Here is a 15,913-nt window from a genome sequence, read left to right as displayed (position 1 = left end):
CCTGCAGGGCCTTTCTCTCTCATCTGTCTGAAAGGGTGCCCTCTCTCTGGGGCACAACACGATGAGAGGCCCTGGCTCCACTGCCGTCTCTGCCTTTCATGTCTCCATCTAGGGCAGTGGTAGAGAGACGTGGAAGGGAGGACGAAGGAGGGGGCAAGCTACAAATGTCACCCATAAGGGGGGATTTAATTAAAAATGACAGGGGCTGGCGCTGGAGAGTGCAGCCACATATGCGCGGAATTTGGGCGCAGTGAAAGCAAGTGCCTATGATTTATAATTCAAGTAATGCTCTGCACTCCTTTTAATTCTACGGCCAAAGAAAAAAAATATCAAAAGGCTGCCCCTGTGAGGCTAATCCAATATGATATTTTTAAGGGCAGGCGGTCAATAGCTTTTTGAAAAGCCAGCTTCTCTGTCTCCCTTTCTGCTCTCTTCTCCACTTGTCTGTCTTTCCCCATCTCCCTCCACTGCTCCCTCCTTTCTCTCCCCTGCACTCCCCACTCTACAGTACCTCACCCCACCCTCCCAAGCACAGACACAGAGCAGGCTGTGATAATGGAAACATCCCGCTCTCCGCCTCCCGTTTCTCCTGCTAAGCTCTGTGCGCTTGGGGGAAATTGATTGTCTGGCGAGCTGATCTGAACGCTTCCAGCTGATGGTAGAGCCAGTTAAGTCCTTTTTTATTGAGGGTATGAGGGATTTTTAATGGGAGTCGCATCAATGAACTGTGCAGCCACTCAGCATCTGCATGCAGGGGCTTTTTCTAAAACCCTCTTCGCCCTCTCATCCCAACTGCTCTGCCACCCCAGCCTTCATACACACACACACACACACACACACACACACACACACACACACACACACACACACACACACACACACACACACACACACACACACACACACACACACACACACACACACACACACACACACACACACACAGTCTGTGTAAAGGACAGCAAATGCAAATGACACAGTTCACCTCTACCTCACTGCCAGGTAATCTCCCTCCTGTGCTCTCACTGTCTATTTGAGGGGTGTATTCTTGTATTCAGCCTCCTGTTGAGAGCCCAGGTCACCTTACCCACAGCCCCTTACCATTTTTGCACAAACTGGGGCACAACCAATCAGTCACAGGGACCTGCTCAGCATGGTGACCTGAGTGTGCCCACTTCTGCAGCCAGACCCACTGTCGGCTTTTCTGCACCCCTTCTGGGCCTGGACGAACAATTGCCTTATTGAAGCCAAGTGCTGCACAGTGGTGGAAATCCAACACTTTCTTCCCCCTCCCGTCCAAGGACAGAAAGGAGGCTATTATGTTCAAACATCCTCATTATGAACCTCAAGTCAGTCCCTGTTGTAGTCCTTCAATCAAAGGTTTTAACAGGTGGAGAAAGAGCAGGAGAGGGGGGACTCAGAGAGACAGAGTTAGACAGAGAGGGTCAGTAAGAGGGAGGGCAAATGGAAGAGTGGAGACTGTTCTTTTTCTCTATTGATTCGAGTCCTGACTCCCACTGGCTGCTCCTCAATAAAGGACCTTGAGAGGAAGTGGGCTAATCCTGCGAAATTGGAAGTAGGGAATCGATTAAGACAACTGTTGAGGACCTCCATTTCTCTCCCTTCGTCTCCATCTTTAGCTTCACTAATTTTATTTTGCACCCCCCCTTCCACTTCACCTCTCTGAAACCTCATTAGTGAGCATGGTTGAACCCCACTCAGCTAAAGAGCTGCCCCTTTCAAATGCACCCACAGGTCTCTCTGGTTCCCTCTCTGTTTCACACACACCTGCACAGCTCTATGAGACCAGGAAAAACAACTTCAGATCTGAGGACGGAGGAAGCACACAGTCAGCTTATTGTTGGTGACTCTTCTCTCCTCTGTAGGAGTCGATTGGAGTGTAACGTTGAACCGAGAAGTAGCTAAGACCAGTGAGGAGAGAATGCGGGAAGCTCTTCATTTCTTTCCAATCAGTCTCTCTTTTAAAGACTTTTACTGGGTTACAGGCCTGATACAATATTCCACTGATGAAGAGACCCTGCTATTCCTGTTAAGACTCTGTAAGCTTAGGTAAAAACTGCTCAGTGTTCCCCTGCTCCCCATCCACCAGTCCATTTAATCAGCTTGAGGTAGCTCCATGTAAACAAAGGCCACTAAATACTCTGGGAGCATTCAATAAGAAGGAAAGACCTTTCTTTCACTAGTCAGAAAAAAAAGGCTTATCCAAAGCTCCAACAAAGTTAGGGACAAATTCACCTTCCAGATGCCTGACTGCTGCAGCTCCCTCTAATCCCAAACTGGTTGGAGCTAGTTTTGCCAGCTCTGTAGCAGTCTTCAACCCTGGCTCATCTCTGTCCCTTTACACCATTTTGTGAGTGGACAGAGGGCGGTGCTCGGGGAGCAAACAGAGCAGCTGTCACACTTTACATGCGACCGGCACGACCAGGGCCAGACACTGTAAATGTTTACAGACCCTCAGGGTCACCCAGGGCCAGTGAGGCACGTTAAACACTGTCTGGTCAGCCCTGTTGCCACAACTGCACAATCAGCACAGCTAAACAGCCTCCCTCGCAATGAGTAGCTAAACAACACGGCAATCCAAGGTCTAAGTGCAAAGCGAATGAAACTGTTTAAAATTCCTCAGAGTGGTGAGGGAGCAGAGGGATGACAATAGAAACGGGAAAGTCTATTTTCCTTCACTTCACAATCAGGGTTAACTACCTGTTTCCATCATTCACCATGACCAAGCACAGGCCTCTCTCATTCCTTAGCTTTCGGCAAGCTGAACTACTGACCTCCATCGCTCCTACACTTACATTTCCGTCCAAGGGCTTGCAGTGGCTCCAGGGTCTTGCTGGCACACACTGGGTGTTGGGGTGGAGGGTTTTGCCTCCTCTGCAGACAGGCCAGCATGGCGAGGTGGGCACAGTACTACAGCCGGGGGAGTTCTGCGGCCAACCTGTAGCAGAAAAAGAGAGAGAAAAAAAAAGGAACATTGCAGTGAGTTAAGCAGGATGATGCGAGGTCAAAGCTCCATGGCCATGTCTGGTAAGCCAGCAGAAGCTGGCTCTGGGCAAGATGGGCTAGATTTCTCACCCAAGATTTAATTGGGAAAGTATGCCTACAGCTGCCTGCCTCTGAGCTCTGTGTGCTGAATGATAAACACACACCTGCACTGGGGCAGCACAGTTGACATGGGTTCAGAGCACAGCCCAGGCCAGTCACTCTGCAGCTTCAAACAGCACATCCACACAGCCATTCAACCACATCTCCTGTCTATGACACCATCCTCAAAACAAACACACAGGCTCACACAGAAAGTAGCAATACTCAGGCACACTGAGACACATTCTTTCCAGGGCAGTATGTATGTGGTGATTGATGGCCTTATCTATGGACAGCAAAAAAAAAAAAATGGTAATGCTGAGAAAACAGCAGTCTGTCTGCTACAACTTAACATGCAACAGCTCTGGGGGACTGTCAGGAAAGGCCTGGGGGACTGAGCGGTGTCTGGATGTGTGCGTAGCTGTGTGTTGAACCGTATGGTTGCATGTGTGTGTGTGTGTGTGTATGTGAGAAAATGCGAAGGGTTGGGAGGGGGAGACTGCCAACCGTACATCAGGGCTAGTGACGGCACTAATCAATCTCCCTCTAGGCCATAAATCTCCAGCTCTACACTCCCCCTTTTCCCCACAGCCACCTTCACTCAGGAACAGGGAGGCAGTTGCTGCTAGTTTTCTTCTCAAAAAGCCCATCACAGTCCCAGTGGAAACACAGGACATAGTGAGGGAGCTGTGAGTTTTCTTTTATATATATATATATATATATATACATATATATATATAACCAAGAACCCTCAACAATCGAGTAGCACGGAGGGTATCATTCATCAGCAACATACCAGTGTCACATAGCACAATGATGACTGATTACAAAGTCTTCTGCTTGAATTATGTGCCAGATGAGAACAGCTAAAGCAAACCCTTTAGGTCCAGAAAGTGTTTTTATGTGATAAGGATCGAGATTCACTTCTCTATTGTTTACTCAGCGGATATTGTTCGTTTCCAGGAACCACACGCTCTTACTGTATTGAACACTGCAGGTTCACCAACAATGGATAATGGTTGTGTCTGTAAAAAGGACTACGGCCTCAACCTGAGTTTTGCATGTGTTTGAATCTCTTGTCCAAAATGCATCAATATGAAACACTATTGTTTCCATCTAGGCTGGTCTTCTCATATTAAAACGAAGAACAGAGGCAAATATTTCATCTACGCTCTCAGCGCCAGCGTCTCCTGCCATGATGCGTGGCAGATTATTGAAAAATGATTTCTCATACGCCTGTCACAGGCTTGTCCCCTGTTATTTATTTTCTCAGTGAATCACTAAATGAACATTTAGCCACCTGCCATCAGTCCATTACTTAGTTTTATAGATTATCATTTTAATATGAAAGAAAGCAATTACAATGATTACAAGATAAATTAATGGCAGTCTATAAAGCGCTGGCTCCTGCTCTCGCTCATTTAAGGAATAAAGCAAAATATAGACCACCAGTGAAAATCCTCAAATCATCGTGAAAATATAAAACCACTTACTGAAGCATTCAATCAAACAGTCTTTTAAAAATGTCCTTGTAACACGAAGTTTAAAAATGTCATTTCTTCTACAGGTTTTTGTGCAGTTTAATAGAAAGTCAGACTCAGAATCAAAGAATTTATTTCCATTCAAGATGATAGTTATGCCAATTTTATAAATTATTTACTGCTCACATTTCAGAATATTAAATCATCTGACCTTAAAATAAAACATCATCTGAAATGTGAAAACAATACAGTGTTTAGTTTAAGAAAAAAGAGCTAAAATATTGACAAACTTCTTCCCATGAGTTCACACTGTAACCACTAACTGTGCTGCCTAATAAAAATATAGATAATACTATTTCAAATGTTATTTTAATTAAAACTGTCAGGATTTGTATTAACAAGTGTATTGGCATAAACTTAAACAATCCTCCTTATACAGATTCTACTTTTTAAAAGGAAATTAGAGCAGTGGATATGAATTTACTACCACCGGTTAGCTTTTCTAATAATTGATATATTGACAAATGTTGGAAGGAAGTATGCAAGACAAACACATGGTGTTGCCTATAATTAACGTTGAATGACTTGTCTGGTTTAAATCGTTAAAGATAAGAAGCAGGTGTTACAAAAATGCATCATCCTTGCAGAAAATTCTATCTTTAAAAAGCTTTTTTTAATAAAACAGTTTTCTCAAGGCATTACATTTGACCTCAGACCCAGAGGCTTGTATAATGCACTTAACACTCTAAGTCACATGTGTATTTTTAAAGCCTGTCAGAAGCAGTGCAAAACAACACTTTTAGCACAAACCTGACAGTGTGAAAAGCTTGTTCGCAAAAAATGCTTCCCCCTAATAAATATGTGGAAATTAAATCTTTAGACTCCACAGTTCACCCGCTCTCTCTGTCTGTCTCTCTCACACTCACACACTCACACACACACACACACACACACGCACGCACGCACGCACGCACGCACGCACGCACGCACACACACACACACACACACACACACACACACACACACACACACACACGTTGCAGATGGAAGAGAGGGGCCACTCTATGCCTCGCCAGGTGCTCGAGCAAAAAAGGTCGCTTGCAGTGCCATTTCCTCTCACACACAGGCAGGCCTGGCCGAAACACACTGGCACTTTGAGCTCATTACTGGCTATTCACATAATCCTTTCTCTGTGTCCTCTCTGTGAGGATACTAATTTCACAACGAGCCCATCCTCACAGTCCATTTGTTCAAAGATAGTGGTTGAGAGAGAGGAAGGGGACACATGGTGTAGATTGAGACTAAAAGCTAGTCTTAACGGGGGATACCGCCACAGTTTTCCCCTCTCTGAAATGAAAGACAATCGTGTAACTACCCTCCATTTTTCTCCATTTGCTGCTCACCAAATGTATTCGGAGGCATTATACTTCGCTGAAAGAGACCCGCTTTTTTTTTCAATTCAATTTCAAGAACCAATTTTCTCCTATTATTGCCTTTAAGAGCGAGGCAGAAGGAGCAAGTCTTCGGCTTGTTTGTCATGTCCCCCTTTCCCCTCATATCCTCCTATTAGGTTATTGTACTACTTAGCAGATGTCTATCAGTTGCAGGGAATTATCTACAAACCAAAACCCTCTGAACCATCATCCAGCTGCCCTAAAACAGCCTGTCTTGCTGAGGTCAATCCCTGTGAAGGTGCTGGAGAATGTGTGAGCGCACACACTCACTGCCCAACATGCTGCTCTAAAAAAAAACAAAAAAACACCTGCACTTCACTCACTCATCAAATCCACTCACAGGTCTCCTATTACACCAGTGCAGGGATATCTCAAAAGCCAGGATGTCTGTTGGCTCTTTCCCGTTCTGCTAACGCTGCTGCAGGGTTTGCAATGGGGGCGGAAGATCAGTCCCCAGATGAGGGAATAAGCCGGAATCAAGAGGCGGTGGGCTTGGCAGAGGGCTATTTCTTAGTTAAAAGGTTCTTAAACTGCAGAGGAGATCAGAGGAGATGGCTCCCCGCGCCCAAAGCTGTCTGCTCAGATAAGCATCCTGCCAAGTGCGGGGTGTAACAGGGTGGTCATGGGTGAATAAACGGAGTGTGCGTGTTTTGAGCTACACATTTCAGGTGAAGGAAAGAGAGAGGCAGCTGATACTCAGGACTGGATATTAAACCTCAGTACTTTTTGGTTTGGGCTGAAATCTGTCTGGAGTGTCAAAAACTGTTAATAACCAAAATATGGCACTGAATGTTTGGCCACATTCGTAGCTTGTTGGCTGTCTTTGATCAGATGGATCCTGATTTAGCTTTATATGGGCAACATATCTGTACAGCTGTTTGTGTTTAAACAACATTTAACATTTGTAAACTTTTGTTTTTCAAATGAAAATTGGGTTTTCCAGCAAAATCAGCTCAGTATAACACTTACACTCAGTTATTAAACAATCTTCTTCTCACAATTTGTGTCCAGTGGCAACCTTTGGTGTGAATCCAAGAAGTATGATTTATGGATATAAAATACACTAAACGTAATGTAGTCATGGTTTATTTGCTATGACCACAGGTTTTTCATTTAAGAACATTAGCAATATGTCATAACTATTGTAATCCAAGACTCATCCAATATTTACATTCTTGTTTGCCTATAGTAGTGTTACAAACATGGTAAAGTAAGATATCAAAAAGAGATTGATAGTCAGTATTTCTCAATTTCAGCAGAAAAAAAATATTCTTGTAATTCCCGGCTTTAGGTAATATTGTTCCTCTGTGATTCTTTTTTTTACCCTGAGAACCAATCTTCAAGCTTCTATAGACACTCTGAGTTAAAGTGTCTCCAATGAAACTCCCCCTCTTAGTGTCGGACCAGCAGTGGTTCAGGAGCCTGGCAGACAGCCTGCACAATGAGCGAGGGCGGGGCTTCAGCCTAATTGAATGGTGACCCTGCCGTCTCACTATGGGACGCCCCATGCAGTGCTTTTAACAAGCTGCTGTGTCTCCCCTCTTAATAAGCCCAAACAAGTTAATCCAATCGACACACTCAAACCCTTTCTTTTTCTTTAACAAGGCACTGCCTCTACCCCGTTAATCCGTGGCTCCCCCTTCTCCGTCACCATACCGTCACATGAATGGAGGGAGAGTGAAAGGCTCCATTAGGAGGCTCTGGCAGTAAACCCCTTTCGGCTCAGCACTTTCCACACACCAGCACGAAATAATTTGCACTCATACTGTATATTCAAAACACCCACACACTAATGCTCACATGGGCCTGATATTAAACTGGTCTGTTTGGAAGTGGCACAAAATGAGAGGGTTATGTTCACCGACCCTGATCCACATACACACACCACCAACAAAACCGCACACAAACAAAAATTCTGAGGGGACTTTTGCCGACAGGCACGCACTCTGGGACATAAAAAAGGCATTGTTAACAAACCCTCCCAGCACCATAAACAAGAGGCACTGATTCCCTAACAATACAAGCCCCTGGATGCACTCACTCACCAGCTCTGCACAATCTCATACCAGCACCATAAATAACCTGCACAACAAAGGGCCATTGTGTGTAAAAGCCTACAGTTTGGACATTATTGCCATGATATACAGTGTTGGAATAACATATTGGCAGCTGAGTGTTATATATATGATGCAGCATGTCACTGTTATTGGAGCTTATACAGCTTTGTATGCCGAGCAGCCGTATTTATAAGAGGTTTCTGTACAGATGAAGGACATCTTGGCAAAAACACTCAGCTGTTAGCTTTCCATATTCCAGTCAGCTTCAATAGCTTCGCCCATGGGATGAAGGGTGAGGAATGTCTGGCAGTCCAATAGCAGCGAGTCGTCTGTCATCTCTAATCAAAACACGCATGCCTAGACCAATGTCAACCCTGTAATAGCAATAAGCACTAATTGACTTCACAGCACTACTGCATCTTTGTGCTGGGCTGGGTTTCATTAATGCTAAGTAACAGGCTCACAAAGCAGTGAGCCATTATGTGGCAACCAGACTTAAAATTTTGGAAATGCAGAAGGCGGAGGTCCAGAAAATATAAAATTAAGATTCATGCAGACAGATTGCAAAATCAAGCCTGTGTCTTAACCACGTTTGATGTGTTACAAATACTGGGATGAGGAATGGAGGTAAATTCCCTTTTCTCTACCTGAGCTGCGGTGTCATGGTGTACTTGACGGGGAGTCGGCCTGTCAGGTAGTGCTTACTTCCAGTTTGTGTGCCACCAGCCTGCAGGTGGTTCCTGTTAGGATTGCCCCATTTGCTGGGTTTAGTGTCAGTTCTAATGAAAGAGACTGCATCGTACCTGCAGCCCAGCTCACAGGGCTCTGCTCGCTCTCTGTATCTACCCCTGCACCCACCCCCGGTATTCATAACATGCTCTGCTGCCTTGTAAGGTTGTGATATAAAAAAAATGGCCCCACATATTGGTAACATTGCTAAACATGGCCACCCAAGCTAGTGAGGAAAACAATGTGTTGTTACAAGTGCACCGTTTGGAAGGATTTGCCAAAGCATTAGCTATCCAAGTCTTAATACACTGCTCTTTTTACACATACATTATAAGTTGAGCAGCATACCGTGGTTACAGTAAGCTAAGCCTAATTAGTTGAGCACATGTAAAATTTACATTCAAGCATCAATGGGTTACTTGACAGTATGAGGACATTGTTGATGTTTATTAACTAGTAAAATTATTATCTTTATTTTCAACACAGCTGAGAGTAAATTCAAAGGACACTTGCCAGCCACTTCAAAAAAGCAAATTGTCAGAGTCTTTCGAATGTTTTTGTTATAGGCATACTATAAAACTACCATGACAATCGAGATATATTTAAAGTAAAATAAGCTTTAAATGAGTTTGGAAAACAATGTTTAATTGAAGCTAACTTTAAAGTCATTAAGCTTGAAACTTAACTATACTATGAAATAAAAATGACTGTGACAAGCAGTGGTGGAAAAAGTATTCAGATCTTGTACTTCAGTATAAGTGTCAATAGAGCAATGTAAATATACTCTATTACAAGTACAAGTCTTACATGAATAGTACAGAAGTAATATTGAAGTTTTAGTACTGGTTTGACCTCTCGGACTGATATATTATTATGTATGACATCATTCGATTGTTATTACTGAAGCATCAGTGTGTCAGCAGCATATTACTGTTGTTGCTGATGCAGGTGGAGCTATTTGAACTACTTGAGATACAGTTTTATCTAAGCAGATAAATCTGAGGGGTCATGATCAAAGTCACTATTTGATAGAGTTGTTAACGGATTCATACTTCTTTAAAGTCAAACTGGTTGAAAAACTCTGGTTTAATGTTTCAACAACATGTATTTCAAAAGTTTATTATATTATCCCTCGTGCCAAATCTTCATCAGAGTACTAAGCAACTAAAACTGTCAAATAAATGCGGTGGAGTTCAAAGTACAATATTTCCCTCTGAAATTAGTGGAGTCGACGTATAACGTAGCATCAAATGGAAATACTCAAGTCAAATACAAGTACCTTAAAATTGTCTCAAGTACAGCACCTGAATAAGTGTACCGAGTTACTTTCTACCAGTGGCAAAAACTGTCTAAATGAGTTTTTTGCATTCATAGCTTAATTTTTTTTTTTTTTTTTTTTTTTAATGAGTTTATCAAGACAGCGCAAAGATGAGGTGTAAACACAACTAAAAAAAAAAAAAAAAAAAAAAAAAAAATCTACAAGTCAGAATTACATTGCAGCTTTATTTCTAATTTGAAAGGTTTTCGCTGCACCAACAACCACTCCGACACTGAACACATGCTTGCGATCAGATACTGGGGAGAGTCCCCTCAGTTAAAAGTGTTCATTTCCAGCACAGTACAACCAAGCTGCTGTTTACAACATGACTGAGTCTCTGCGCTCCTGCTCATGCCAGCGAGGGACGTTGAGCAATGAGAGCGTGGCTTAAGATTGTCAGACAGACCACAGGGGAAAAACATCCTCCTCTCCTCTTATTGCCTCAGCCTTTGTTGTATTGTTTTACTGGGTAGCAGCATCAGTTGTCATCTAATGCCACTATCGCACAGAAACCCTGCATGCTTATTAAACAAATATGGAGTTCACACTGAACTGTTGATCAGAGAAACACCAGAAAACTTCTGTTGAGAAAAGGCCTGCAAAGGATGATTTAAAAATGAATTAAATTAAATCATTACAATCATACGTTTAACCTATATATCGCTCTAAAAAAAACTAAACAAAAACAATAAACTGATTTTTTTTTTATTTAAATGATGTCTGGTGCCGATTCAGTCTCACTAGGAAGGACCTTCAAACATAAATCACAAGCCAACTTCAGCTGTTTGAGAAAATGAGCTGTGCTTTCTGGTTTTCATGCTGGGATTTATATTTTCCTCTGTAAACCTTATTACACACCATTTGTAAAGCATTGTTGATATTGCAAATTTCTTATCCCAATGTGACACAATCCTTTATTGTCCCAGACAGGTCCATTCACGGCTTAACGCAACAACAATAAAACAAGGGTTCTTTTTTTCCCTGTACCCATCCTATGGTGGTTCACTTGAATATTCAAACAGTGTTCATTGTCTTTTTTTGTGTTTTGTTCATTGTTTGTCGTGCTGTCATTCCTCAGCTTGGCTCCTGAACTTCAAAGAAAGGCTTATGTCAATTTATGATGAAATGGAGTGAGCAGGCGAGAAAAAAGAGCGAGGAGAGAGAGAGAGAGAGAAAACCTTCATGCAAAATGGCCCTGCCTCGAAAATGTATGCTTATTAATGGGTGTTCAATAAATCAATGGAATATAATTAAACTCAAACAATGTGATTTCTTCTTTCAATTGCTGAAGCTTGACTCCAAACATTGCTCTCTGCAGGGCCTAAGGTGACCCCAATTCCCATGGTCTAAAGGACAACTCCGCCGTCTTTCACTGGAGGGTGTCACAGATCCAATACTCAGTCATGCATAACATTAGTGTGTTGTGAAGCCCACAAGGCAATCAAATAGTGCACCGTTGAAATGTTGACACTGATCTCATTTGATATATCTCAAGTGTGACAAAGCCATTTTTGCTCTGCTGGATATTAAGGACTATAAAAGAGAGGATGACACAAGTGCTCACAGCGCAGCTATTCGGGAAAGGAAACAGGCATTTTTCTGCACATATTTTCTCCCTACTGCAGTTTCCGTCACAGAGACTCAGCAGCCTGTCTCTTTACTCCATAATGTGTGCTATCCAGCTGTTGTCATCCTTCTCCCTCTCAAAGCTGGCTCTGACCATGCCAGCAAAGGGAATCCAATTGGACGGAGTGGGAGGTGAGCCTGCGGTTGGTAATCACCTGCTGGCTAAAGGCGCAGATGGCACAAACATCAGCAAGATGTTCGTGCAGCACGATCCAAGAAGTCTTTTTGACAGGCTGACAGACAAATACAGAAACTTGAGAAACCCACAGCAAGCCAAGGAGTTACCGCATGCAGATTTGAAGCAGAAACCTGGCGGTCTGGCAGCGAGTGAGGTACCTGAAGTACAAAGAGTTAAAGCAACGATGTCTGCTCTATTTTCACAGGCGTGGTGTTGGTGTCAGGGATCAAGGAGTGGGGAAAGTGGGCGGATTGTAATGATTCAAAATGGCAGATGCTTTCCACGACAAAAGCAGCACGATAAGGGCTTGTGTTATCAAGGAGTTTGGCCAGCCACGGAGAGAATCGAGAAGCGTGGTCATCCTGGAGATAATAGCACATGTTCAGACTGACTCTTCCCTCTGAAGAATTTTTGATAAATTTTGTTGCTCCTGTGATTTATTCTGTAGACCAGAGACTTGCTTTCTGTTTCAGGTTTCAGAACTGCACTTCAAGGATAAAACGGGCTGTTGTACACCTGTTCAAATTTATTATTGAGCTGCCGTGGCTTCTTTTGACACAACGTAAACGGACAACTTTGGTTTTCACCAGAATTAATAGGCAATATATGCTGAAATATTTTACTACAACGGTTTGCACGAGCATACAAACTGTTGTAGTTTGCAAGCCTTTTAAAGATGGTTAGCTTTTCCCTCTCAGTTCTAGATGAAGGAAGTTGGACGTAGTCATTTAGTTTATTGATGTTGCTCTGCAGAGGTGTTTTTATGGTAGTCAAGGCTCCCAGCATATCAAACATATCAGAGTAAAAAGGCCCCGGAGATATCCCTCTTCTTGAAGACTCCCCAGCATATGAGCTCCTTCTGCTATGTGTGTTGCTGCTTGGTGCCTTGGTTTGTCCTTCACAAGAGACAGGTAACACTGCCAAGACCCAGTAATTAGTGCAGATGGAGACTGTAATACTCTCTTCCCCTCCCTGCAGAAATGCCAAGGGAGGCAATCTATAAATTCCTGCATATTAATGCAATTTAAAACCACTCCAGACACCTTGCTGGAGGCAGGTGATAAAAAGGTGAAAGACAGACTACCTGGCACCACAGCTGCTGATATGTCGGTGACATCAGTCCTGTCTCAGCAACTTTCTGACCCTACACACACCAAAATAACTTGATAATCTGTCTCCTTTCTTAGTGAAAGCTCTCCAAATCCTGACCTTAGGCCTTACAACTGGGTCTCTATCAATAATTAAATGGTAATCTAAAAACCCATTTTAGTTGGGTCATCTTTCTGCGCCATTGTCCCCGCTTCTCTTCTTCCTCCGTCTATTTTTTCCTCTTTCTGTAAGATCTAGTTAGAGATTCCATTAGCATGAGAAAGCAGGCTGGTAATTGTCTTCACCCTACTGAGTGATCCCTGGATAGAGGATTAGGCAGAGAGAAAGCCCTATTTCAACTCGGAGCACAGATGCTGCCCACAGCCACCCACTCCAGATTAGATTAGACTGCAGAGGATGAAACCAACTCGTAACTTCAAGCAACATTAAACATAATGCAGTGACAGGAGGTTAAAACCAAAACTTTTGTTCACCTTTCAGCACCAGCTGCGACCCCCTTCTTTCTTTCTTTTTTCTCCTCTTTTTGGAAATTTTCTTTTTAATCTACTAATATGCTTTTCTGTTGAAAATAGGGATTGGGGAAAGGCAGCTTATAGTTTCTCTCTCTCTCTCTCTCTCTCTGAAATACACACAGTATTTAGGGTTGAATCTCCCTAAATCATCCCCCTGGGCCACCCTGTCCGTCACTAATCTGCCCGCCACCGCCCACTCATAAGGAGGTGTCACATTTCTGGCACTCCTCCATGGGATAAGCACTTCAAACACCAGCGCTTCTCCACTTGACCTTTCCACGCAGATGATCGATTAAGCCCATTGGATTTATTCCATAAACAGGCAACCATTACATCAAAAAGGCAAGGAATTTACCTCTGAGGCAGAACTTCAAATCCATATAAGCTTCATGAGGATTCCAATTTTTATTGGCTTTTTCAATCTACTTCTTGCAGCACATTAATAACCACCGAGCCTTTTCAGAGGCTGTTTTGGTATCTGAATCATTGCAGTTCTCCACCTGTAATTATTGAAGCAAATCACAACGACAACAGAATGAAATTCAAGTTCTATCTGTACTCCGTAGAACCGGTGATGCAGAAAAACTGTTTAGCTCGCTCCCCTGCCTGGGTGGGATAAAGTGGAGTACAAAATGACTGAAAAGTTGGTCCTGAAAAGTTAAACACAGCAAATACAGTTGCTTTGTTGAATACAGCACACATACTGTGAAAGTCAGACAGGGACTTCTTTACTATGCGTTTCACCTGTTCAGGAATCTCTGTGGGGTAAACCGAGGAGTACCGACACCAGTAAAAGGTCTACTTCTCGCTTGCAGCATGATCCATTAAGTTACAACACTGCAGGCTTCCTGTTTTCATGCTTGAACACCTTCTACATGCTTTCAGCAAGGACAAGAAACAATCTCAAGTGAAACAACAGGGAGGAGAAACCCAAGAAGAGAGGGAGGATTTCAACGACGGAAATGCTTTAAACCACAACAAATCACACGTCACTTCAAATCCCATTTGTGAAAGTTAAAAGAGGAAATCTGAAGCCAGTTTCATTTCACCACAAAAGGGGAGATCTTCCTCTGAGGAACGCAACTAGACTCCTCCTATTCGTGATCACAGTGGCCAGCGAGCTCTGCCTCACTCTGAGGGACTCCTGCTCTATGCTAATCATATCCTATTTGAATAATGAGGCAATACCGCCACTCCTGCTGCCCATTCCCCCTGCATCCTTGACTGGAGTCTTTGATAGACACTAATTCTAGCTCCATCTATAAAGCTCCTCTCATGCATTTTTAATAGAATCTATTACTTTAGGATTAAATTATAAAAGACTGTCCTCTTTAAATTTTTAATAGTTTGCATAATTGGTATCAGGGCCTCAATGTGAACCATAAAAACCCAGTTTGTACAGGACTGAGCAGCAGAACGAGTCAGACAAAACCACATGACACCGATGCACAAAAATGGCACAAGGCAATATGACACTATCACATACAAGCACGCATCTGCACATGCTCAAGCACGCACTTGTGAGCAAGGCCATTATAGCTTTGGTTTCACCGTCAGGGTGAATGAGGTGGTGTGAGCTCTGAATGAAGGGGACAATAAGGTCAGGGGCCGTGAGAGTTACTCTTGGCTGCTGGGCCCCTATAGGAGCCTGAGGCAGGAGGAGTCACCTGATGGAAACAGGAGACATGAACCAGGTGTCCACAGACACCTGCTGCCACTGATGTCAACTGTGACCACAACACTCACCAGGGCAAACAGCAAAAACTACTTAGCAGGTTTATAGCCTCCCTTTGTCCCCACAGTCACTGATAACTGTGTTCAGTCAACTTAAATGGAAATGTATTTCCCCTCTCCGTTCCCGGTTCCAGGCAGATCAGCCACAAGTTAAATGTCATCTGCACACTCTCACTCTGCGTCTCCAGCTCGGCTCTTTCCAATAACAGACAGGGCATACAGGAGAGCAAATGTGTCTGAGGCATCTCCTATAAACTAGAGCCCCTTTAGAAATCTATGCACGTCACCATCCCCCAAATTAGCACCGCAGGGACACCCTCCTCACCGCCCCCGCCTGCTGGCGGCAGCTCTTTGGCATATCTGTACCGGGGAAAATATTTCACACTGTATGAATTATTAAGTGCGGGGCCAGTGCTAAGCAGTGTGGAGATAGACCAGTTATTCACAGCTCTATTGGGACGGATGCGTTGGAAACCCGGGCCGCTCGCCTATCAGATCGTTTGTCACGAGCGATAGACAATTTACAACAAGAGAATTTTTCAATTTATTCATTCTGCTGTCACTGCAGTTTTCTACCTCCACTCATTCCACTCAACAACCCCCTCCTCC

At 43.4% G+C, this 15,913-nt stretch overlaps 1 protein-coding gene across 3 annotated transcripts in view; it reads right to left on the bottom strand.

Annotated features, from left to right (window-relative positions):
* Positions 1–15,913, bottom strand: part of fam222aa (family with sequence similarity 222 member Aa) — a 46,751-nt gene that overhangs the window by 17,202 nt on the left and 13,636 nt on the right. For 2 of the 3 annotated variants that reach the window (XM_069709456.1, XM_069709458.1), the window contains exon 2: positions 2,817–2,959. In XM_069709456.1, the coding sequence (XP_069565557.1) occupies positions 2,817–2,959 (143 nt within the window). Of the gene's footprint in view, positions 1–2,795; positions 2,960–15,913 lie in introns of all 3 variants that reach the window. The other variant, XM_069709457.1, reaches the window with a different exon arrangement.

This window comes from Brachyistius frenatus, unplaced genomic scaffold (genome assembly GCF_029030835.1).
Source record: "Brachyistius frenatus isolate BFR_SWC_R1_liver_20210118 unplaced genomic scaffold, ASM2903083v1 Contig_83, whole genome shotgun sequence".
NCBI lineage: Eukaryota > Metazoa > Chordata > Actinopteri > Embiotocidae > Brachyistius > Brachyistius frenatus.
Note: the sequence above shows the minus strand (reverse complement) of the source record. Positions and strands in the feature narration are given on the sequence as shown.